The sequence below is a fragment of the Oncorhynchus gorbuscha genome, linkage group LG09, assembly GCF_021184085.1.
Source record: "Oncorhynchus gorbuscha isolate QuinsamMale2020 ecotype Even-year linkage group LG09, OgorEven_v1.0, whole genome shotgun sequence".
Taxonomy (NCBI): domain Eukaryota; kingdom Metazoa; phylum Chordata; class Actinopteri; order Salmoniformes; family Salmonidae; genus Oncorhynchus; species Oncorhynchus gorbuscha.
In genome coordinates this window covers 56,156,188-56,181,825 of record NC_060181.1, presented here as the reverse complement: position 1 = coordinate 56,181,825, position 25,638 = coordinate 56,156,188, and the positions used below count along the sequence as shown (strand labels likewise).

The 25,638-nt window shown below is 44.1% G+C and overlaps 1 protein-coding gene across 2 annotated transcripts; it reads left to right on the top strand.

Moving 5' to 3' along the window:
* Positions 1 to 737: 737 nt before the first annotated feature.
* Positions 738 to 25,638, top strand: LOC124043793 (WD repeat-containing protein 75-like). 2 transcript variants are annotated; one of them, XM_046362755.1, is made up of 20 exons: positions 738 to 868; positions 1,566 to 1,695; positions 1,865 to 1,930; positions 2,029 to 2,128; positions 2,609 to 2,733; positions 3,067 to 3,137; positions 3,503 to 3,619; positions 3,738 to 3,826; positions 8,696 to 8,854; positions 9,211 to 9,386; positions 9,682 to 9,857; positions 10,064 to 10,215; positions 10,432 to 10,606; positions 21,304 to 21,398; positions 21,545 to 21,640; positions 21,876 to 22,045; positions 22,293 to 22,352; positions 22,491 to 22,637; positions 23,225 to 23,316; positions 25,352 to 25,638. In XM_046362755.1, the coding sequence occupies exons 1-20, from the start codon at positions 786 to 788 to the stop codon at positions 25,560 to 25,562; spliced, it is 2,490 nt and encodes an 829-aa protein (XP_046218711.1). In that variant the 5' UTR covers positions 738 to 785; the 3' UTR covers positions 25,563 to 25,638. The 2 variants fall into 2 exon arrangements, with proteins under 2 accessions (XP_046218711.1, XP_046218710.1); XM_046362754.1 differs by having other exon boundaries at positions 10,429 to 10,606.

Sequence of the window (25,638 nt, the reverse complement as noted above, 5' to 3'; positions counted from 1 at the left end):
AAGTGAACGGATGATATCCGCATGTGTGGTTCCCACCATGAAGCATGAAGGAGGTGTGATGGTGTGGGGTACTTTGCTGGTGACATTTAGTGATTTATTTAGAGTTCAATGCACACTTAACCAGCATGGCTACCACAGCATTCTGCAGGGATATGCCATCTGGTTTGCGCTTAGTGGGACTATAGTTTGTTTTTCAACAGGACAATGGCCCAACACACCTCCAGGCTGTGTAAGGACTATTTGACCAAGAAGGAGAGTGATGGAGTGGTGCATCAGATGACTTGGCCTCCACAATCCCCCGACCTCAACCCAATTGAGATGGTTTGGGATGTTGGATCGCAGAGTGGAAAAGCAGCCAACAAGTGCTCAACATATGTGGGAACTCCTTCAAGACTGTTGGAAGAGCATTCGAGGTGAAGCTGGTTGAGAGAATGCCAAGAGTGTGCAAAGCTGTCATCAAGGCAAAGTGTGGCTACCTTGAAGAATCTCAAATATATTTTTATTTGTTGAACACTTTTTTGGTTACTACATGATTCCATATGTGTTTTTTTCATAGTTTTGATGTCTTCACTATTATTCTACAATGTAGAAAATAGTACAAATCAAGAAAAACCCTTGAACGAAGGGTGTCCACACCTTTGACTGCTACTGTGTATATACATATACATATGCAGTAATTTAAGTAGAACGCTTGAGGGCGACTAAGCACCAGTTGTGAATAAACAAGAACAGAAGATAGCCACGTGTGGTTCAGATGCGATGGTTCATAGTTGAAATTCAGAAAGATGGTGGAGATGGAGATCCGCATGGTTCACCGTGGTGGCAGCAAAATAAACTTCAGGGAGCCAGTTATTACACATGACTCCAGGTACTTATGTATTGCTTGCAGCAGACATTAGCTAAACCTGAACAAAATATATGTCACAAGTATGGACGCAAATTGTAGTCATGGTTAGCTAATTTGTTACTGTTACAACTAACGTGAGCTAGCTAACATAGCTAATATTATAGCAGTATTCTACAACGTCAGAGAAACAGAATTCTAGAAAGCCACGGATTCAATTAAGGTAACGTTAGCTATCTGGCTACTGTACTGTGAAATAACGTGTAACGTTAGCTATCTGGCTACTGTACTATGAAATAACGTGTAACGTTAGCTATCTGGCTACTGTACTATGAAATAACGTGTAACGTTAGCTTACTTTACCGGCATGTTTACGTTAGCTAAATAGCTAAACGTGCATTTGCTATTTAACTAGCTTGCTGGTTTGTTTATTACAATGAACTATCAGGCATCTTTTCTTTCCCCCCTTTATTTAACTAGGGAAGTCAGTTAAGGACAAATAAGTATTTTCGATGACGGCCTAGGAACAGTGGTTTAACTGCCTTGTTCAGAGGCAGAACGACAGATTTTTACCTCAGGTAAATTCGATCTAGCAACCTTTCGGTTTCTGGTCCAATGTTCTAACCACTAGGCTACCTGCCGCTCCAATCTAGTTAACGTTACATTGAATCTGGAATAACCGTAGTCTGTAAACTGATTTCAATCCGGTCGTTTTCGGCAGGTTCCTTTTGTGTGCCGCAGGGGAGTCCGTGAACGTGTACAGTACCAGCACAGAGGAATACGTCCATGATTTGCAGGGACACACTGACCTGGTGACAGGCGTTGTCCTCAACCCTTCAAACCATCTGCAGGTTTGTCAAATACAGTTGCTACATATATGTGTCTGCGAACTTTGATCAGCAACATGTTTATGTCTAAAGAAACATGGTTTGTTGTCGCTCCTATTGTTGGGTGTCTGAGGAGTGTTTGCACATTGGGATGTTTTGAGTGTAGACATGACATTGTCTCACTCTCTTGCAGGTATACTCGTGTTCAGCAGATGGCACTGTCCGATTGTGGGACTTCACGGATGCCATCCTCATCAAGGTACTGCCACAGCAGCATTCTTTACCAAAGTCAGTTTTAATCACTGCTTCCTGTTTTCATGTGCTTAATATTAAATGACTTACTATGATACGTTTCAGACCTTCATTATCGGGTACCCAATCTACTCCATTTACGTCTCGGAAAAACATGGAGGAGTTGTTTTTCTCGTCGTTCCCATGGCAAATTACAAAAGCTCCGGTAAGTATAGCTACGCTTTGAAAAGGTGTTGCTATGTGAACGCTTCCGTACAGCCGTTACACAGTAGGTCATGTAAAGCACAGTACAGAGAATTTTCGACCAACCTTTGCGATACTTCCTCAAATCCCGACTTGGAAGACACCACGTCTTCTAAACGTCCATGTCTAGTTACAAGGGGTTTATTAGAATGTAGAAAATGATCCGTTATTACATTTTAAATCCATTAACTAATCCAACAATGTGTACGCTGCTATATTGTCTGTTTCATATCATCTCTCATTGATTGAGACAGCTGGGTGTCCACCCCAAAAGTGCCAAATGTCATGTTGATACTCGCCTGTCTCGATCAATGAGAAAATCTGAAATAGACAAGATGGCTTTGTTCTTTCAAGTCAAAGGTGATTTCTTTGTAGTTGCACAACAAAATGGTGCAGAATGTTGAAGAGGGTGACATCTGACACACATGTGGTGTGTCTTCAGAGCTGTTCCAGCTGGTGGCTGTTCATCTGCCCCACAGTGGGGACCAGGAAGTGGAAGCGCGAGAGCTCTCAGCCGTGCTCTGTGATGTCAGCCCACACCCTGGGGCTGCCTCCTTTGGCAGAGAGGTATGTGTAGTAGGCCTATACTTCGTATACCAGGTACTCCAGTAGCAAACAAGTCTCTGGCAACGAATGACTTAGCCAAGGGTAACACTTAAACCATAATGATTGCTTTTGCAGGAGACATTACAACAATCTTTATGCACACTCTTGTCATAGTTTGCACACTGTTGATTTTAGCAAAAGGCATGACATGTTTTATTATCGCCTTCAACATTGACGGCAGTTTTTTTTACTCCTAGGAAACAAACAGGCTGAAACTGGGAGGGACCCCCTTGAACATCATTTACAACAATGTGTGCTAATGAATATATTGCACCTCTTGTTTCTTTCTCACAGGGTGAATACATAGCTGCCGTCAAAGGTTTACAGCTCGAGGTATTTTTCTTCAAGAAGCAGAAGTCCTACAGGTAAACACCATTCTCGCACATCGGGAGACTGTCCCCTTCAATGACAGTAGGCATGAATGGTAATGTGTGGTTTTGTCTCTCTGGTTAGTGTTTGAGCAACACAAGTCCAACCACGCTGAACGGCAGCTTATCTGTTGGATGAGTGGCCTTTCTGCTTGTCTGTAGTCAGGAGTGGGAATTCAGCCAGCCCTCTCCATTGTTTTGAGCTACCCCTTATCTGTAAAAGGGAACTAATAAGCCCCATAAGGATTCATTACATGACAGTATTTTTGACATTGTCCATATTTGACATTGCCCAAATAACATTGCTCATGACTTTGTCATAGTACTCATTCAATTGTATTGTTTGTGTCTGTGCCCCACAGGTTTTCCCTGAAGTCAGGGATGAAGAAAGGGGCCAAGAATGCCTTCACCTGCGTTTCGTGCCACCCTAAAGAGGACTGTATTGCCACAGGTCACGAAAATGGCAAGATTCGCATGTGGTGAGTGATGCTCGAAGAACTTAAACCATGCCCAAACATGGCCTCACCAAAGACCAAATCTAGGGGAAACACTTGATTGGCATCACTCACAGTCAATGTTCTTTCCCTGTCTTCATAGGAGAAACTTCAACCAGAAGAAGGAGTACACATACTCCACCTTGCACTGGCACCACGGTGCTGTCAACACACTGTGCTTCACCCCAGAAGGTAATATAACTGTTGAATTATACCTAGACATATCATCTCTGATCACTCTATGCCAGGGTTCCCCAATAGGTGGCAGGTTGATTTTATTTGCCCCCTCAAGTCTAATGAGCAAAAAAAATATATATATATATATATTTTAGTTTTTGGCAAGTTGGTCAAGGACATTAATTTGTGCATGACACAAGTAATTTTTCCAACAATTGTTTAGACAGATTATTTCACTTATAATTCGCTGTATCACAATTCCAATTGGTCAGAAATTTACATACACTAAGTTGACTGCCTTTAAACCGCTTGGAAAATTCCAGAAAATTATGTCATGGCTTTAGAAGCTTCTGATAGGCTAATTGACATCATTTGAGTCAATTGGAGGTGTCCATGTGGATGTATTTCAAGGCCTACCTTTCAACTCAGTGCCTCTATGCTTGACATCATGGGAAAATCAAAATAAATCAGCCAAGACCTCAAACACAATTGCAGACCTCCACAAGTCTGGTTCATCCTTGCGAGCAATTTCCATGCCGGAAGGTACCACGTTCATCTGTACAAACAATGGTACGCAAGTATTAACACCATGGGACCACGCAGCCGTCATACCGCTCAGGAAGGAGACGCGTTCTGTCTCCTAGAGATGAACGTTCTTTGGTGTGAAAAGTGCAAATCAATCCCAGAACGACAGCAAAGGACCTTGTGAAGATGCTGGAGGAAACCGGTACAAAAGTATCTATATCCACAGTGAAACGAGTCCAAAATCGATACAACCTGAAAGGCCGTTCAGCAGGGAAGAAGCCACTGCTCCAAAACCTCTATTAAAAAGCCAGACTACGGTTTGCAATGGCACATGGGGACAAAGATCATACTTTTTGGAGAAATGTCCTCTTGTCTGAAGAAACAAAAATAGAACTGTTTGGCCATAATGACCATCATTATGTTTGTTTGAAAAGGGGGGAAGCTTGCAAGCTGAAGAAAACCATCTCAACCGTGAAGCATAGTGGTGGCAGCATCATGTTGTGGGGGTGCTTTGCTGCAGGAGGGACTGGTGCACTTCACAAAATAGATGGCATCATGAGGGAGGAAAATTGTGGATATATTGAAGCAACATCTTCAATATATCCACCCCCCCCCCCTTAAGATTTAGATGCACTATTGTAAAGTGACTGTTCCACTGGATGTCATAAGGTGAATGCACCAATTTGTAAGTCGCTCTGGATAAGAGCGTCTGCTAAATGACTTAAATGTAAATGTAATGTAAACATCTCAAGATATCAGTCAGGAAGTTAAAGCTTGGTCGCAAATGGTTCTTCCAAATGGACAATGACCCCAAGCATGCTTCCAAAGTTGTGGCAAAATGACTTAAGGACAACAAAGTCAAGGTATTGGAGTGGCCATCACAAATTCTTGACCTCAATCCCATTGAAAATTTGTGGGCAGAACGGTAGAAGCGTGTGCGAGCGAGGAGGCCTACAAACCTGACTCAGTTACACCAGCTTTGTCAGGAGGAATGGGCCAAAATTCACTCAACTTATTGTGGGAAGCTTGTGAAAGGCTACCGGAAACGTTTGACTCAAGTTAAACAATTTAAAGGCAATGCTACCAAATACTAATTGTGTTTGTAAACCTTTGACCGACTGGGGAATGTGATGAAAAAAGTTCAAGCTGAAATAAATCATTTTCTGTACTATTATTCTGACACTTCACATTCTTAAAATAAAGTCGTGATCCTTCTGACCTAAGACAGGGAATCTTTACTCGGATTAAATGTCAGGAATGGTGTAACTGTTTAAATGTATTTGGCTAAGGTGTATGTAAACTTCCGACTTCATCTGTAAGTGAAAGAAATAGGTTTTGATTGTTTTACTGGTAATGCCAACAAAATACATTTTTGGTCAGTGTGTGTATGTGACCTTTATTTAACTAGGCAAGTTGGTTAAGAACAAAAACTTATTTACGATGATGGCCTAACTCAGACGATGCTGGGCCAATTGTGCGCAGCCTTATGGGACTCCCAATCACGGCCGAATGTGATACCATCTGGATTCGAACCAGGTACTATAGTGACGTCTCTTGCACTGAGATGCAGTGCCTTAGACCGCTGCGTACGTGTGTTAACTATTTAACTGTACTAAAATGTTAAATATCGGTATGGTTTTTTTGGGGGGGGGGGATATTGGGTATCGGCCAAAAAATGTCATCGGTGCATCAGTATAATTTGACCATGAAGGCCTGATTTCACGGTCTCTGAACAATTGATGTTGAGATGTGACTGTTACTTGAACTCTGAAGCATTTATTTGGGCTCCAATCTGAGGTGCAGTTAACTCTAATGAACTTATCCTCTGCAGCAGAGGTAACTCTGGGTCTCTGCCTTTCCTGTGGTGGTCCTCATGAGAGACATGAGTTTCATCATAGCACTTGATGGTTTTTGCGACTGCACTCTTGAACGTTCTTGACATTTTCCGGATTGACTGACCTTCAGGTCTTTAAGTAATGATGGACTGTCGTTTCTCTTTGCTTATTTGAGCTGTTCTTGCCATTCTATGGACTTGGTTCTTTAACAAAAAGGGCTATCTTCTGTATGCCACCCCTACCTTGTCACAGCACTACTGATTGGCTCAACCGCATTAAGAAGTAAAGAATTTCCACAGATGTAATTTTAACAAGGCACACCTGTTAATTGAAATGCATTCCAGGTGACTACCTCATGAAGCTGGTTGTGAGAAAGCCAAAAGTGTGCAAATGGTGGCTACTTTGAAGAATCTCAAATGTAAAATATTTTGATTTAACACTTTTGGTTACTACATGATTCCATATGTGTTATTTCATAGTTTTGATGTCTTCGCTATTCTACAATGTAGAAAATAGTAAAAATAAAGAAATCCTTGAATGAGTAGGTGTCAACTTTTTTGACTGGTACTGTGTGTGCACAGTGCATTTGGAAAGGATTCAGACCATTCCCTTTTCCCACATTTTGTTACATTACAGCCGTATTCTAAAATGGATGACATTTTTGCCCCTCAAGCTACACGCAATACCCCATAATGACAAAGTAAAAACAAGTTTTTAGAAATGTTTGCACATTTTTTAATAATAAAATACCTTTTATGTAAATAAGTATTCAGACCCTTTGCTATGAGACTCAAAATTGAGCTTCGGTGCTCCCTGTTTCCAATTGATCATCCTTGAGCTGTTTCTACATCTGTGGTGTATTCAATTACATTTACATTAGTATTCAGACCCTTTACTCTGCACTTTGTTGGATTGCGAGCGTTGCTGCACAGCTATTTTCAGGTCTCTCCAGAGATGTTTCGATCAGGTTCAAGTCCAGGCTCTGGCTGGGCCACTCAAGGACATCCTGCATTTTATTGGCTGTTTGCTTAGGGTTGTTTTCCTGTTGCAAGGTGAACCTTCGCCCCAGTCTTTACTCCGTTCATCTTCCCCTCGATCCTGACTAGTCTCCCTTTTGCTGAAAAACATCCCCACAGCATGATGCTGCCAACATGCTTCATTGTAGTGATGGTTTTGGCCAGCTGGGCGGTGCCTGGTTTCCTTCAGGTGTGGCGGTTGGCATTCAGGCCAAAGAGTTCAATCTTGGTTTCATCAGACCAGATAATTTTGTTTCTCATGGTCTGCGAGTCCTTTAAGGTGTCTTTTTGCAAACTCCCTGACCAAGGCCTTTCTCCCCTGATTGCTCAGTTTGGCCCGGGCGGCCAGCTATAGGAAGTCTTGGTGGTTCCTAACTTCTTCCATTTTTAAGAATGATGGAGACCACTGTTTTATTGGGGACCTTTAATGCTGCAGTAATGATTTGGTAACCTTCCCTAGACGTGTGCCTCGACACATTCCTGTCTCGGAGCTCTACGGACAATTCCTTCGACCTCGTGGCTTGGTTCTTGTTCTGACATGCACTGTCAACTGTGGGACCTTTTATATAGATCGGTGTGTGCCTTTTTTACAAATCATGTCCAATCATTTCAATTTACAACAGGTGGACTCCAATCAAGTTGTAGAAACATCTCAAGGATGGTCAATGGAAACAGGATGCACCTGAACACAATTTCGTGTCTCATAGCAAAGGGTCTGAATACTTTTATGGAAAAAAATTTTTTTAAATAAATTTGCAGATTTCATAGCCTGTTTTTGCTTTGTCATTATGGGGTATTGTGTGTAGATGGATGAAAAAATGTCATTTCGGACATTTTAGGATAAGGCTAACAACATTTTGAAAAGGGGAAGGTTTCTGAATACATACATACATACATATTTCGTTGATGGACATAAGACTGTAAAATCAGCAGTAAATGAGCTGAAATTGATTTTTAATTTAGGAAATCTGTTCCCAAGTATTTTGACACATAATGGAGGCATTCTAGCCACTCCCTACTGCTTCAAGTCCCCAAGACACGTCTCTGAACTACGGGGACCGAGGCTTCTGCTCCCTTGTGCCTCTCCTATGAAATGCTCTCCCTGACCATCTGAGAGCCACTTGATCACTCTGAATTGTTTGGCCTTAACCCACTTCTATATGCTTTTTAATGGTCCTAGTCCCAATCTAAAATGTATTTAGTGCATATTTTACCTGCCTTGATTCTAAATGTATGTTTATATTTTGAGAACTAATGAAAAATGCTATACAAATTATTATATGCGTTCGTGTCCCAATGCAATCGAGGTTTGAAATGATTTGTTTTTGTCATAATTGCGATCAAATTTGGAGTGTACAAATTATTCATGACGTTCCGGGCCCCCGACCGTCAACTCAAGAAAAAATCTTCCCGCGGCTGAATGTAGTTGGACAACTGCTCTATGCCAACTGTTTTCGTGGTGGAAGGATTTTGACCAGTGGCGTGACTCTTTGTTTCCTTTTCTGTAGGCACTAATCTTCTGAGTGGGGGCATAGAGTCCGTGCTGGTCCATTGGCATTACACACAGGAGAACCAGAAAGACTTCTTACCCCGCCTGGGCGCCGCCATCACACACATCGCCGTGTCACCTGACGGTTCCTTGTTCTCCACCTCGCACTCTGACAACAGTAAGGACTATTACAGCCTGTTACAAGAATTTCACGGTTCATCTCCCCTCCCTCCCTCCCTTGAAGTAATCACTGATCTGACATGACTGGATTGGTCATTGCTGTGTGCTGAATCCATGCTTGCACTTATCCAATCATGTTAGATCAGTGATTCTTCAAGGAAGGATGCTTAAATCTGGTCAGGGTCCTAAGTCTCACATTTACAGGGTACAGTGGCCATATGATTTCATTCTATGTACGTTCCTTTTGTCAACTGCTAGAAAGATTTTAGGAGTTTAGGAATTCAATCTAGTCCTAATCATTCTTTCGTTCTGGTTTTTTTTTCCCTCTCCCTTTTTCTCTGTCCCCCTCTCAAGAGATCACAATCATTCAGAGTTGTGTCAAAGTGTCGGCCGTCATCCAGGGGCTGGTTAAAGGTGATGGTGTGTGGACAAACCTAATCATTGACCCGCGCAGTAAAGCTTTGGTGCTTAATGGGAAACCAGGGCACCTGCAGTTCTACTCCCTCCACCGCGACAAGCAACTCTACAACGTATGCACGCCTTTCTGTCTACAGTAGCTGTCAATTTAAAACCACCATACGCTGTCCTTGTAAACTTGGGCAAGGCAGCGACCTAGGAATGTTCTTGAACTTTGTCACATGATTTGTAGAAATGGAATGACTAGAATGGATATTCAAGTCATTTTTATTTCTATGGCCTGAGTCTTGACGGTCTGGCTTCGCTCATTTGTCATGAACAAAACATGTAACTGTTTGATAATGAATTAACTCTTATTGACCAATCAAGTTAATGAAAATTATTTTACTCTTTCTCTTCTACCTTCAGTTGGACATAGTACAGCAGGAGTACATCCACGAGGAGGGTCTGGACCAGTTTGAGGTGGTCAAAGCGGCATTCGACGCCCGCGGCGACTGGCTTGCCACCGTGGAGGAGAGGAGAAAAAAAGGTGCTGAGCTTGAGATCAATTTGAAGCTGTGGGCGTACGACAAGCTAACTCAGAGGTACTATTTATTTATAAGCCTGGTTGCATGTTGTACATGTCTTCATATCAACATGTCGTGGCATTGTTTTCATGCTCGTCAATAACAAGCCCCTTAGTTATTGCTGTTCACACATTTGGCTATAACGCTGCTCCATTTGTGATATATTTAAGTATGTGGTTTCCATCTTTCACCCACTCTCCACCCTAACTTGTCCCCCTCTGTAGTTTTGTGCTGAACACCACAGTGACAACTCCCCACGAGGACCGGATTACAGCCATGTTCTTCAGCCCCTCCCCAGAGACCACCATGCTGGTGACCACTAGCCTCGACGGCCACTTCAAAGCCTGGCTGCTGGCAGACCACTCAGACGCCAACGGTAAGTAGTCCCGAGGTGGTTCTTTCTATGGGTTTTGGTTGAGCCTGATGGCCAGGATTTGGCAAGTCTTCCTATGTAATAGGTCCTTGAGACCTGCTAGTTATTATTCACCGACACATGATTTGCCCAATCAAGGTACCGATGAGCCAAATCAAACTGGTGCTCTAACGTTCTCCCTGGCTTTTCCTTTCTCTGTATGCATATGACGACCAGCAGAGGGCTTCTGGGCATGTGACTTTGTGGGTGGGTATCATCTCCTGAAGCCCGGTTGCTGCTCCTTCTCGGCTGACGGCTCCCTTTTGTCCGTTGGCTTCCAGGAAGTGGTGACCGTGTGGAGCCCCGCTTCCTGGGAGCTACTCACCACTCTGTCCCAGCCCCCAGGGGCCATCAGGTCAGAAATCACACACACTTACAAACATTCACACACTGATACAAGTATACACAAACACACACGACCATTGAAACGAGCAGACATTTCAACAACTTTGCTAACAAAAAAACGAATGTTGGCAGATATAGCAGTCTGTCAACAAACAAGATGGCCTAACACTAGAAAAGCCTAGGCCTCGTTGGACCACTAGCATTTTTATTAGTTTATGTACAAACGTCACAATTCAAGTGTTAAAATCTATTAAATAAACACCATAGCAACGATCATTCATTATTAATTTGTTACGGGCAAGTCTTAAGGAACAGTATGCATTTCAAAAGAACAGAGTGGCATAATGTATTCTGAGTCCAAATATATTACTACGCTTTGGAGTGTTGCAGTGCACACCGGGAGCGCCTGAAATCATGGTAATTCTGCCAAAAAGTTATATTTCGAAATGGAGCTCAAGGGGTCATTTGTAAGAGGTGTTTGGCAAGGAGAGGTGGTTTTAGAAATGGCGGAACCTGCTCTTTCTGCTACAGTATATTCTTACCTGCTTTTGACTCTGTAGAATAATGTCCCTTTTTGCTGCTGCAATTCATGTCTATTCCAAGCTGTGCTGTTCATCAGGTTCTTCGTATACAGTTGAATATATTATTTTCCATTAGACTATTGTCAGTTTAATCTTGTCTGTAGGCTAACTCTGTGAAATTGAGTTTCAATATAGTTTAGGTTGAGTGTCAACGGGCCATCAGCTGGACAGGCTGACTACCAGTGAAATAACTGGCTGTAAATCACATGTCCTCTTAAAACTGCTTATAACACATTGTGTTCGTGATATTACAATTCTAACAACGACTGTGTGTTATATAGACTTACTTAGGAAAAGTCGAGGACAGGAGGACATGACTTAAAAAATGGCTGCGTTATTAAAAAAGTAAGTCCATTTTGAGTCAACTCTTGACTCTCCTAGTGTTAAACCAACAGTTATGACTCGTGATATGAACTTGGGTTCACATTTCCGTTGTTTACTTGTGTAACACCCTCTGTGGTACTTACAGTTCCTTCAGAAAGTATTCATGCCCCTTTACCACTTTACCTTGTGTAATTATGTTTTTAGAAATGAATCAAATGACAAAGTTAAATGTCTTGAGTCAAAGCATTTAATCCCTTTATGGCAAGCCTAAAGTTCAGGAGTACACATTTGCTTAACTCGAATAAGTTGCATGGACTCACTGTGTGCAATAATAAGTGTGTAACATGATTTTTGAATGACTACCTCATCTCTACCCCACACATACAATTAAGGTCCCTCTGTCGGACAGTGTATTTCAAACACAGATTCAACCACAAAGACCAGGGATGTTTTCCAATGCCTCGCAAAGAAGGGCACCTATTGGTAATGGGTTAAAAAAAAAAGAGTGGGAAAAAACAGATATTGAATATACTTTTGAACATGATGAAGTTATTAATTACACTTTGGATGGTATACACCCGGTCACTACAAAGATACAGGCGTCCTTCCTAACTCAGTTGCCGGAGAGGAAGAAAACCGCTCTGGGATTTCACCATGAGGCCAATGATGACTTTAATTCGAGTTTAATAGCGGCGATGGGAAATAACTGAGGATGGATCAACATTGTACAGCCGTGGCCAAAAGTTTTGAGAACGACACAGATACTCATTTTCACAAAGTCTGCTGCTTCAGTGTCTTAAGATATTTTTGTCAGATGTTACTATGGAATACTGAAGTATAATTACGAGCATTTCATAAGTGTCAGGCTTTTATTGACAATTACATGAAGTTGATGCAAAGAGTCAATATTTGCAGTGTTGACCCTTTTTCAAAACCTCTGCAATTCACCCTGGCATGCTATCAATTAACTTCTGGGCCACATTCTGACTGATGGCAGCCCATTCTTGCATAATCAATGCTTGGAGTTTGTCAGAATTTGTGGGCTTTTGTTTGTCCACCTGCCTCTTGAGGATTGACCACAAGTTCTCAGTGGGATTAAGGTCTGGGGAGTTTCCTGGCCATGGACCCAAAATATTGATGTTTTGTTCCCCGAGCCACTTAGTTATCATTTTCGCCTTGTGGCAAGGTGCTCTATCATGCTGGAAAAGGCATTGTTTGTCACCAAACTGTTCCTGGATGGTTGGGAGAAGTTGCTCTCGGAGGATGTGTTGGTACCATTCTTTATTCATGGCTGTGTTCTTTGGCAAAATTGTGAGTGAGCCCACTCTCATGGCTGAGAAGCAACCCCACACATGAATGATCTCAGGATACTTTAGTGTTGGCATGACACAGGACTGATGGTGGCGCTCACCTTGTCTTCTCCGGACAAGCTTTTTTCCGGATGCCCCAAACAATCGGAAAGGGAATTCATCAGAGAAAATGACTTTACCCCATTCCTCAGCAGTCCAATCCCTGTAGAATATGTAGAATATCCATCTGTCTCTGTTTTTCCTGGAGAGAAGTGGTTTATTTGCTGCCCTTTTTGACACCAGGCCATCCTCCAAAAGTCTTCGCCTCACTCACCCACCTGCTGCCATTCCTGAGCAAACTCTGTACTGCTGGTGCCCCGATCCCGCAGCTGAATCAACTTTAGGCGATGGTCCTGGCGCTTGCTGGACTTTCTTTGGCTCCCTGAAGCCTTCACAACAATTGAACCACTCTCCTTGAAGTTCTTGATGATCTGATAAATGGTTGTACCTAAATCAATCTTACTGGCAGCAATATCCTTGCCTGTGAAGCCCTTTTTGTGGAAAGCAATGATGACGGCATGTGTTTCCTTGCAGGTAACCATGGTTGACAGAGGAAGAACAATGATTCAAGCACCACCCTCCTTTTGAAGCTTCCAGTCTGTTATTTGAACTCAATCAGCATGACAGAGTGATCTCCAGACTTGTCCTCGTCAACACTCACACCAGTGTTAACGAGAGAATCACTGACATGTCAGCTGGTCCTTTTGTGGCAGGGCTGAAATGCAGTGGAAATGTTTTTGAGGGATTCAGTTCATTTGCAGGGCAAAGAGGGACTTTGCAATTAATTGCAATTCATCTGATCACTCTTCATAACATTCTGGAGTATATGCAAATTGCCATCATACAAACTGAGGCAGCGGACTTTGTGAGAATTTATATTTGTGCCGTTCTCAACTTTTGGCCACGGCTGTAGTTACTCTACAATACTAACCTAATTAACAGAGTGAAAAGGAAGCAATTATAGAATATTAATATTCCAGAACATGCATCCTGTTTGCAACAAGGCACTAAAGTAAAACTGCAAAAAAAAAATTGGCAAAGGAATTCACTTTGTGCTGAATAAAAAGTGTTGTGTTTTGTTAGATTTGCCCCATAACATCACTGAGTTTCACTCTTCATATTTTCAAGCATGTTGGCTGCATCGTGTAATGAGTATGCTTGTCATCCGCAAAGACTCTAGAGTTTTCTAGTAAAATAATTGTCTGCTTTCCAACAAACGCTGGGAGACATTCCCCTTTTAGCAGGATAATAACTTAGAACACAAGAGTAAATATACATAAATATGGAATTGCTTACCAAGATGACATTAAATGTCCCTGAGTGGCCTAGTTGCAGTTTTGACTTAAATTGGCCAGAAAATCTACAGCAAGACTTAGCTGAAAATGGCTGCCTAGCAATGTTTAACAACCAACTTGACAGAGCTTGAAGAATTTTGAAAAGAATGTGCAAATATTGTATAATCCAGGTGTGCAAAGCTCTTAGACATAGCCAGAAAGACACACACAGCTCTAATCACTGCCACGGGTGTTTGTAAATTTATTGACTCGGGTGTGAATACTTAAGTAAATGAGATTTCTGTATTTCATTTTCAATAAATGTGCAAAGATTTCTAAACATATTTTCACTTTGTCAATATGGGCCATTGAGTGTAGATGTGTGAAAGGAAAAAAAAGATTGTTGTTACTGCCTGAATTCAAAATGTATTCAATGTGGAATAAGTTGAGGGGTATGAATACTTTCTGAAGGAACTGTAAGTCTGTATTATTTGCACAAAACGAGTGTACTTCATGGCAACGGATCGGGAACATACAAAAAAAACAAGTTCTATTGGCCAGCCGTGTCAGCCTGGGAGACAGAACCTGCTGCGCAACATTGAGTGTCAGCCTCTACTCTAATATCTTGCCAAGTCAGCCCCCTCCCCCCTCTCCTTAGGTCAGTGAGTGCAGACAATTTGTATTTGGTGTTGTCTTATTCAATTGCACGCCAAAGCTTCTTAGCTGCAGCCTGCAAATGACTACACACTGGTTTTAGTGATGGTATTCACAATGGCCCCAAGCCATTGCATACAGTGATAGTCAACTATACATCACTCTCAAATTTTTTTTACATCCTTTGCCTAAAATCAGGATGAAATTTGCTCCCTTTGTGATTTTCTCTATTTTTGCATGTTTTTTTATACAGAATTATCAGATCTTCAACCAAAAGCTAATATTAGATAAAGGGAACCTGCGTTTACGCATTGGACCACCCACTTGGGAGCCAGGCCCAGCCAATCAGAATGAGTTTGACGATCCCGCAGGTGAGGAAGCCAGATGTGGAGGTCCTGGGCTGGCATGGACACACCTGGTTGTGAGGCCCGTTGGACGTACTACCAAATTCTCTAAAATGACATTGGAGGTGGCTTAGGGTAGAGATATTAATATAACATTCTCTGGCAACAGCTCTGATGGACATTCCTGCAGTCAGCATGCCAATTGCTCGCTCCCTCAACTTGAGACATCTGTGGCAATGTGTTGTGACATTTTAGTGGCCTTTTTTGTTGTCCCCAGCACAAGGTGCATCTGTGCAATGATCATGCTGTTTAATCAGCTTCTTGATATGCCACACCTGTCCGGTGGATGTATTATCTTGGCAAAGGAGAAATCTTCACTAACAGGGATATAAGCACAGTTGTGCAACCAAAATTGAGAAGCTTTTTTGTGCGTATGGAAAAATTCTGGAATCCTTTTCAGCTCAGGAAATATGGGACCAACACTTTACATGTTGTGTTTATATTTTTGTTCAGTGTATGTATTTATTTATTTAAATAAGTTATGCAACACTCAATTCCACTGAGTGAAAAAGTAATTTCCCCCTTATACTCAATAAGTGGTTGTGCAACCTTTTGCTGCAATGGCTGCAACCAAATGCTTCCTGTAGTTGTTGATCAGTCTTTCACATTGCTGTGGATTAATTTTTGCCCACTCCTGCTTACAGACTCTTGCTTCTTTAACTCTGTGACATTTGTGTGTTTTCAAGCATGAACTGTTAATTTCAAGTCCTGCCACTAGATCTCAATTGGGATTAGGTCTGGACTTTGACTAGGCCATTCCAAAACTTCAAATTTGTTGCATTTTCATGTAGACTTGATTGTGTGTTTTGGATGATTGTCTTGCTGCATTACCCAGCTGTGCTTCAGCTCACTGTTGGATGGCCTGAAATTCTCCTGTGGAATTCTCTGATACAGAGCGGAACTCATGGTTTCTTCTATTAAGGCAAGTCGTCCAAGTCCTGAGGTAGCAAAGCATCCCCAAACCATCATTTACATTACATTTACATTTAAGTCATTTAGCAGACGCTCTTATCCAGAGCGACTTACAAATTGGTGCATTCACCTTATGACATCCAGTGGAACAGTCACTTTACAATAGTGCATCTAAATCTTAAAGGGGGGGGTGAGAGGGATTACTTATCCTATCCTAGGTATTCCTTAAAGAGGTGGGGTTTCAGGTGTCTCCGGAAGGTGGTGATTGACTCCGCTGTCCTGGCGTCGTGAGGGAGTTTGTTCCACCATTGGGGGGCCAGAGCAGCGAACAGTTTTGACTGGGCTGAGCGGGAGCTGTACTTCCTCAGTGGTAGGGAGGCGAGCAGGCCAGAGATGGATGAACGCAGTGCCCTTGTTTGGGTGTAGGGCCTGATCAGAGCCTGGAGGTACTGAGGTGCCGTTCCCCTCACAGCTCCGTAGTCAAGCACCATGGTCTTGTAGCGGATGCGAGCTTCAACTGGAAGCCAGTGGAGAGAACGGAGAAGCGGGGTGACGTGAGAGAACTTGGGAAGGTTGAACACCAGACGGGCGTTCTGGATGAGTTGAAGGGGTTTAATGGCACAGGCAGGGAGCCCAGCCAACAGCGAGTTGCAGTAATCCAGACGGGAGATGACAAGTGCCTGGATTAGGACCTGTGCCGCTTCCTGTGTGAGGCAGGGTCGTACTCTGCGGATGTTGTAGAGCATGAACCTACAGGAACGGGCCACCGCCTTGATGTTGGTTGAGAACGACAGGGTGTTGTCCAGGATCACGCCAGGGTTCTTAGCGCTCTGGGAGGAGGACACAATGGAGTTGTCAACCGTGATGGCGAGATCATGGAACGGGCAGTCCTTCCCCGGGAGGAAGAGCAGCTCCGTCTTGCCGAGGTTCAGCTTGAGGTGGTGATCCGTCATCCACACTGATATGTCTGCCAGACATGCAGAGATGCGATTCGCCACCTGGTCATCAGAAGGGGGAAAGGAGAAGATTAATTGTGTGTCTTCTGCATAGCAATGATAGGAGAGACCATGTGAGGTTATGACAGAGCCAAGTGACTTGGTGTATAGCGAGAATAGGAGAGGGCCTAGAACAGAGCCCTGGGGGACACCAGTGGTGAGAGCGCGTGGTGAGGAGACAGATTCTCGCCACGCCACCTGGTAGGAGCGGCCTGTCAGGTAGGACGCAATCCAAGCGTGGGCCGCGTCGGAGATGCCCAACTCGGAGAGGGTGGAGAGGAGGATCTGATGGTTCACAGTATCGAAGGCAGCCGATAGATCTAGAAGGATGAGAGCAGAGGAGAGAGAGTTAGCTTTAGCAGTGCGGAGCGCCTCCGGGATACAGAGGAGAGCAGTCTCAGTTGAATGACTAGTCTTGAAACCTGACTGATTTGGATCAAGAAGGTCATTCAGAGAGAGATAGCGGGAGAGCTGGCCAAGGACGGCACGTTCAAGAGTTTTTGAAAGAAAAGAAAGAAGGGATACTGGTCTGTAATTGTTGACATCGGAGGGATCGAGTGTAGGTTTTTTCAGAAGGGGTGCAACTCTCGCTCTCTTGAAGACGGAAGGGACGTAGCCAGCGGTCAGGGATGAGTTGATGAGCGAGGTGAGGTAAGGGAGAAGGTCTCCGGAAATGGTCTGGAGAAGAGAGGAGGGGATAGGGTCAAGCGGGCAGGTTGTTGGGCGGCCGGCTGTCACAAGACGCGAGATTTCATCTGGAGAGAGAGGGGAGAAAGAGGTCAGAGCACAGGGTAGGGCAGTGTGAGCAGAACCAGCGGTGTAGTTTGACTTAGCAAACGAGGATCGGATGTCGTCGACCTTCTTTTCAAAATGGTTGACGAAGTCATCTGCAGAGAGGGAGGGGGGGGGGATTTAGGAGGGAGGAGAAGGTGGCAAAGAGCTTCCTAGGGTTAGAGGCAGATGCTTGGAATTTAGAGTGGTAGAAAGTGGCTTTAGCAGCAGAGACAGAAGATGAAAATGTAGAGAGGAGGGAGTGAACGGATGCCAAGTCCGCAGGGAGGCGAGTTTTCCTCCATTTCCGCTCGGCTGCCCGGAGCCCTGTTCTGTGAGCTCGCAATGAGTCGTCGAGCCACGGAGCGGGAGGGGAGGACCGAGCCGGTCTGGAGGATAGGGGGCATAGAGAGTCAAAGGATGCAGAAAGGGAGGAGTGGAGGGTTGAGGAGGCAGAATCAGGAGATAGGTTGGAGAAGGTTTGAGCAGAGGGAAGAGATGATAGGATGGAAGAAGAGAGAGTAGCGGGGGAGAGAGCGAAGGTTGGGACGGCGCGATACCATCCGAGTAGGGGCAGTGTGGGAAATGTTGGATGAGAGCGAGAGGGAAAAGGATACAAGGTAGTGGTCGGAGACTTGGAGGGGAGTTGCAATGAGGTTAGTGGAAGAACAGCATCTAGTAAAGATGAGGTTGAGCGAGCGTATTGCGTGCCTTGTGAGTGGGGGGGGAAGGTGAGAGGGTGAGGTCAAAAGAGGAGAGGAGTGGAAAGGAGGCAGAGAGGAATGAGTCAAAGGTAGACGTGGGGAGGTTAAAGTCGCCCAGAACTGTGAGAGGTGAGCCGTCCTCAGGAAAGGAGCTTATCAAGGCATCAAGCTCATTGATGAACTCTCCGAGGGAACCTGGAGGGCGATAAATGATAATGATGTTAAGCTTGAAAGGGCTGGTAACTGTGACAGCATGGAATTCAAAGGAGGCGATAGACAGATGGGTAAGGGGAGAAAGAGAGAATGACCACTTGGGAGAGATGAGGATCCCGGTGCCACCACCCCGCTGACCAGAAGCTCTCGGGGTGTGCGAGAACACGTGGGCGGACGAAGAGAGGGCAGTAGGAGTAGCAGTGTTATCTGTGGTGATCCATGTTTCCGTCAGTGCCAAGAAGGGACTAGGGACTGGAGGGAGGCATAGGCTGAGATGAACTCTGCCTTGTTGGCCGCAGATCGGCAGTTCCAGAGGCTACCGGAGACCTGGAACTCCACGTGGGTCGTGCGTGCTGGGACCACCAGATTAGGGTGGCCGCGGCCATGTGGTGTGGAGCGTTTGTATGGTCTGTGCAGAGAGGAGAGAACAGGGATAGACAGACACATAGTTGACAGGCTACAGAAGAGGCTACGCTAAATGCAAAGGAGATTAGAATGACAAGTGGACTACACGTCTCGAATGTTCAGAAAGTTAAGCTTACGTAGCAAGAATCTTATTGACTAAAATGATTAAAATGATACAGTACTGCTGAAGTAGGCTAGCTGGCAGTGGCTGCGTTGTTGACACTACACTAATCAAGTCGTTCCGTTGAGTGTAATAGTTTCTACAGTGCTGCTATTCGGGGGCTAGCTGGCTAGCTAGCAGTGTTGATTACGTTGCGTTAAAAGAACGACAATAGCTGGCTAGATAACCTAGAAAATCGCTCTAGACTACACAATTATCTTTGATACAAAGACTGCTATGTAGCTAGCTACGATCAAACAAATCAAACCGTTGTACTGTAATGAAATGAAATGAAAATGTGATACTACCTGTGGAGCGAAGCGGAATGCGACCGGGTTGTTGAGTGCGGAAATTCTATTCGGTAGACGTTGGCTAGCTGTTGGCTAGCTAGCAGTGTCTCCTACGTTAAGGACGACAAATAGCTGGCTAGCTAACCTCGGTAAATTAAGATAATCACTCTAAGACTACACACTCTAAACTACACAATTATCTTGAATACAAAGACAGCAAAGACAACTATGTAGCTAGCTAACACTACACTAATCAAGTCGTTCAGTTGAGTGTAATAGTTTCTACAGTGCTGCTATTCGGTAGACGGTGGACGTTTGCTAGCTGGCTAGCTGCTGGGCAGATAGCAGTGTAGACTACGTTAGGACGACGAAATACGATAATTACGCAATTATCTTTGATACAAAGACGGCTATGTAGCTAGCTAAGAAGAAATTGCTAAGATTAGACCAATCAAACCGTTGTACTATAATGAAATGTAATGAAATGTAATGAAAAGGTTATACTACCTGCGGACCGAAGTGCGGATGCGACCGCTCGCTCCAACCCGGAAGTACTTCCACCACCATGCTTGACCGTTGCTATGAAGTTCGTACTGTAGAATGCGGTGTTTGGTTTTCGCCAGACATAATGGGACCCATCACTTCCAAAAAAGTTGACTCAAGTTTTCCAAAAAAGCAACTGGCAGATCAACAAGACTCTTGGAAGAATGTTCTATGGACAGATGAGTCAAAAGTATTAACTTGTTTTGGGATGACATGGGTCCCATTATGCCTAGTGAAAACCAAACACCGCATTCCACAGTAAGAACCTTACGCCAACAGTCAAGCACCAAATAAAATTGTTGGTCACACACATGTTTAGCAGATGTTATTGTTGGTGTAGCAAAATTCTTGTGGCAGCTCTGCTTCTCTGCATTGCGGTGTTAGTGTGATGTTTTGGGGATGCTTTCCTTCCTCGGAACTTGGACGACTTGCCTTAATAGAAGGAACCCTAAATTCTGCTCTGTATCATATAATTCTACAGGAAAATGTCAGGTCATCCGTCTGTAAGCTGAAGCGCAGCTGGGTCACGCTGCAAGAGAATGATGGAAAACACACAAGTCTACATGATTTGAAAAATGGCTAAAGAACCATTTTTAAGTTTTGGAATGGCCTAGTCAGTCGAGACCTAATCCCAATTGAGATGATGTGGCAGGACCTGAAACAGGCAGTTTATGCTTGAAAACCCACAAATGTCGCTGAGTTAAAGAAGAGTGGGCCAAAATGTATCTGATAACATTCAAAAGTATAGAATTAGAAAGGGGGCAAATACTTTCTCACAGCACTGAATAGGGATATCTCTGCCTCGTATGTGCTCAGATGTAGGCAATTGCTGGTACAGATGGCTGGAAGTCAAGCACTGGGACTCTGCATTGTTATTCCAGCTGCTCATAGTCTGTTGTGTAACCACCTATGGATTTTTCTGTTTGGTGTTTTACATGTGGTCTGAACTGAAATGATTTCAGGTGACTGCATTTTGTAGTTGGAGGTCTGGTGTGGAAAAGCTTCTTGCCACTAATCCTGTGAAATATGTTTTTAGGGTGGGTGGTGGTATGGTCAGGTGGACTTTATCAGTACGGTAAGAGACGGGTGACGTGGTTTGAAGGTTAACAGACTCTTTTGATCCAACAGGGACCTTTGTTTTGGACGGTTAAGCTGTTCCAAGTACCTGTTGGGGGCCAGCACCAAGAACCAACTCTGCTGCTGGAACCTCCTCACCTGCTCACGTAAGACAGTGGCTCTCTGACGTGTGTGCTCGTGTGCAACTGTCCTATAAGCAACACATCCATGACTTAAGAAATAAAACAAATCTGTTCAATCTGTAAACTTTTCTCTTTTTCCTTTTGTTTCTCTCTTCCCTTCTCTCTCTCAGTGGAGTGGAGTACCCCCATGGACGTAAGCCTGCTCCAGACCGACCCGCTGTCTGAGAACATAGCTGCCTTCTGCAGCCAATCTGGCAGCTCTGACTGTGAGTACTACCTAGTTTCTGGTTCTAGCTGCCAGTACCAACATAACTATTTTGCCTCATTTGGTTTAGATTGTTTTGCCACACCCACTCCAAGGGGCCAAAGTGTAGCTAATTGCACATGGCAGGGTCCCCTTAGGTATTGTATAATATGTGCTGTAGCCTTGTCGTACAGTAGACCCAGCCATGTCTATATAGGTTAAATGGGCTTCCCTCCTCTGCCCTCTGCTCCCACCAGTGTTTGTGTTCAAGCCCAGCGAGCCACGGCCCCTCTACTCCCAAAAGGCTTTGTGCACGGGCAAGGTGCAGCATGCAGTCTTCGCGCCGCGCGACCAGATGCTGGAGAGCTGCGAGGAGCGTACCCAGTGGCTCAACAGATCCCAGCTCTACTTCTTCACCCAACACATGGTGAATATATACATGTAATACACAGTCTCCAGACTCATGGTGTCCTCTCCTCGTCTCCTTTCCTTTGTCACCGCTAGTAAATGAAAGGACTGGACACAACACATGTTTGAAGTTCCTCCAAACTACTAAATTACATTTGAAAGTAAGGAAACTGTTAATCTGGGGTGTAGGAGCATGCTTGAGTTTGACTTCTTATTCCACTGGCAGGTAACTAACCACAGAGGTTCTGTCTGACATCCGTTTATAGGATTTGTTGACTTTTAGCACCAAGACTGAAGAGGACAGACTGTTGACATCCAGTAAACAGGTACAATCCCATTTCGTTCCAAAATGGCTGTGAACATGTATTGTCATTCATTTTAGTTTTTTTAGTTTTTATTTTCTGTGATAATGTATAGCATTCTCTGCGTCAGTTCTGACTCTTTGTTTTCGGGGTGTTTTTCAGCTCATGGTAGACGACAGTGTTGCCGTGACGCCGTTCTACCTGTTGTTAGGGAAACACAGAGGGCAGCAACTGGAGAAGCAGGAAGCACTGACCAATCCCATGGCAGAAAGGACTCAGCTCCCACAGGGCTCCATTGCCATCAAGGAGGTGTGTGTGTGTGTGTGTGTGTGTGTGTGTGTGTGTGTGTGTGTGTGTGTGTGTGTGTGTGTGTGTGTGTGTGTGTGTGTGTGTGTGTGTGTGTGTGTGTGTGTGTGTGTGTGTGTGTGTGTGTGTGTGTGTGTGTGTGTGTGTGTGTGTGTGTGTGTGTGTGTTCATGCAATGTTCACTGGCTGTTAATTTGCTGACCTGTAAATAAGCCTTGTGTTTCTACATTCTGCAGTGTTGTTCCTCAAAGTTCATGTTTAGCTTTGCTAGAATGCTTAAAAAATGCATGTGCCAAGTATTTGTATACTTCCAAGCAGCGAACTACTGAATATACTGAGCTCACTTTAGATGCTAGGTGAGACGAAATGGTCTGCAAACATTCCCAGAGTGTATCAGAAAGTTAATCAATAAAGGTTTTATTGGCTAATAATTGTAACGGTAAACAGGGAACACTTACTTGATTCTCTCAAGAACCCAGCGTAACTTTTTAGACCAGGTTATTGATCATTGGCCCTGAAGGGCATAGTCAGTGAGCAATATGCATCAGGACCTCTGCGTAACTCACTCCTCTCCCGCTCTCTCTCCCTCAGCTGCTGCACACCCCAGCCCACGTCCTGCCTTCAGCCTCGTTCCTCTGCGCCATGTTTGTCCGCTCCCTGCTCATCTCCAGCTCCTCTGCCAGGTGAGTCCAGTTACTAGTAGTTTGTTTATTGTTCCCAACAAGATAATGGTTTGTGGCATACAGTTAAAAAAACAGAATATGTTGACATAGAATCACAATGAATAGGTTCATCTACATTCCCCTGAAAACAACGGAGAGGTGAAAGTAGTATGGTGTAGATGACCTTACACCCTAGCACAAGTGTTTTTCAACCCTGGTCTTCGAGTACCCCCCGCCAACAGTACACCTTTTATCAGTGCGCGTGGTGTGTGTCGGGTTTAAGTATGAGTGTGTGGGTAGAGTTCAGTTCGTGGACTCCCCCATTGTTTTTAAGTACGAATTTGTTCTGTCAATATAATCTTAAACCTAAAAGGTTATATACAGTGCGTTTGGAAAGTATTCAGACCCCTTGACTTTTTTCATATTTTGTTACGTTACAGCCTTATTCTAAAATTGATCTACAATCTACACCCAATACCCCATAATGACAAAGCTAGACATTTTTTATTAAAAATTGAAATATCTCAATTACATATGTTTTCAGACCCTTTACTCAGTACTTTGTTGTAGCACCTTTGGCAGCGAATACAGCCTAGATTCTTCTTGGGTATGACGCTACATGCTTGGCACACCTGTATTTGGGGAGTTTCTGCAGATCCTCTCAAGCTCTGTCAGGTTGGATGGGGAGCGTTGCTGCACAGCTATTTTCAGGTCTCTCCAGAGATGTTTGATCAGGTTCAAGTCCGGGGTCTGGCTGCGCCACTCAAGGACAGAGACTTGTCCCGAAGCCAATCCTGTGTTTTCTTGGCTGTGTGCTTAGGGTTGTTGTCCTGTTGCAAAGGTGACTCTTCGCCCCAGTCTGAGGTCCTGGGCGCTCTGGAGCAAGTTTTCATCAAGGATCTCTGTACTTTGCTCCGGTCATCTTTCCTTCGATCCTGACTAGTCTCCCAGTCCATGCTGCTTTAAAACATCCCCACAGTATGATGCTGCCACCACCATGCTTCACCGTAGAGATGGTGCCAGGTTTCTTCCAGACATGACGTTTGGCATTCAGGCAAAATAGTTCAATCTTGGTTTCATCGGACCAGATAATCTTGTTTCCCATGATCTGAGATCTGACATGTGCCTTTTACTGAAGAGTGGCTTCCGTCTGGCCACTCTACCATAAAGGCCCGATTGGTGGAGTGCTGCAGAGATGGTTGTCCTTCTGGTAGGTTCTCCCATCTCCACAGAGTAACTCTAGAGCTCTGTCAGTGACCATCGGGTTCCTTGTCACTTCCCTGACCAAGGCCCCTCTCCCCCTATTTATTGCTCAGTTTGGCCGGGCAGCCAGCTCTAGGAAGTGTTTTGGTGGGTCCAAACGTCCATTTAAGAATGATGGAGGCGACTGTGTCCTTGGGGACCTTCAGTGCTGCAGAAATGTTTTGGTACCCTTCCCCAGATCTGTGCCTCAACACAATCCTGTCTCTGAGCTCTACGGACAATTCCTTCAACCTCATGTCTTGGTTTTTTCTCTGACATGCACTGTCAACTGCGGGACCAAATTATCTCCCAATTGAATTTACCACAGGTGGACTACAAACATCTCAAGGATGATCACTGGAAACAGGATTCACCTGAGCTAAGAGTCTTTGCTATGAGTCTTGAGTCTCATAGCAAAGGGTTTGAATACTTACTTAAATAAGTTATCCATTTTATTTTATACATTTGCAAGCATTTCTAAAAACCTGTTTTTCGCTCTGTCATCATGGGGTATTGTGTGTAGATTGCTGAGGATTTAATATATATTTTTTACATTAGTCTTAACGTGGAAAAGTCGAGGGGTCTTAATACTTTCCCGAAGGCACTGTAGGTACAGTAACATGCTACATCTCACTTCCTTGAGAAAGCGGGCTGATATGCACTTTGGGTCAGAAAAATTCCCCACATATGCTAGACAGTACTATGGATAATCAAATTTTATGTTGACTGTTTTAATATTTTGGAATACTTGCTTAGTCATGAGGGCTCTCACCCCACTTACATGTGTTTTTTGTTTTTTTGTAAATTGCTGAAGAGAGGGAAAAGAACATGAAGAAGGGGAAATGGAGAGAGAGAAAGAGGAAGAGGACTCCGAAGGGGAAGCAGACCCCCGTCTGGGGGAATCTGCAGCATGGGGCCCACCCGAGGAGTTTGGGGCACCAGCTCTCACCAAAGCCCAAGAGAGGGAACTGAGGAAAGTTAAAACATTTGACCACAGCTGGCTCAGCAGCCTACTGGACTGTTAAGCATGAACAAGCCCAAACACACACACTTTTCACAAAGGCTGTATTTTCATATAATAAATATATTTCTGTTTTCAAA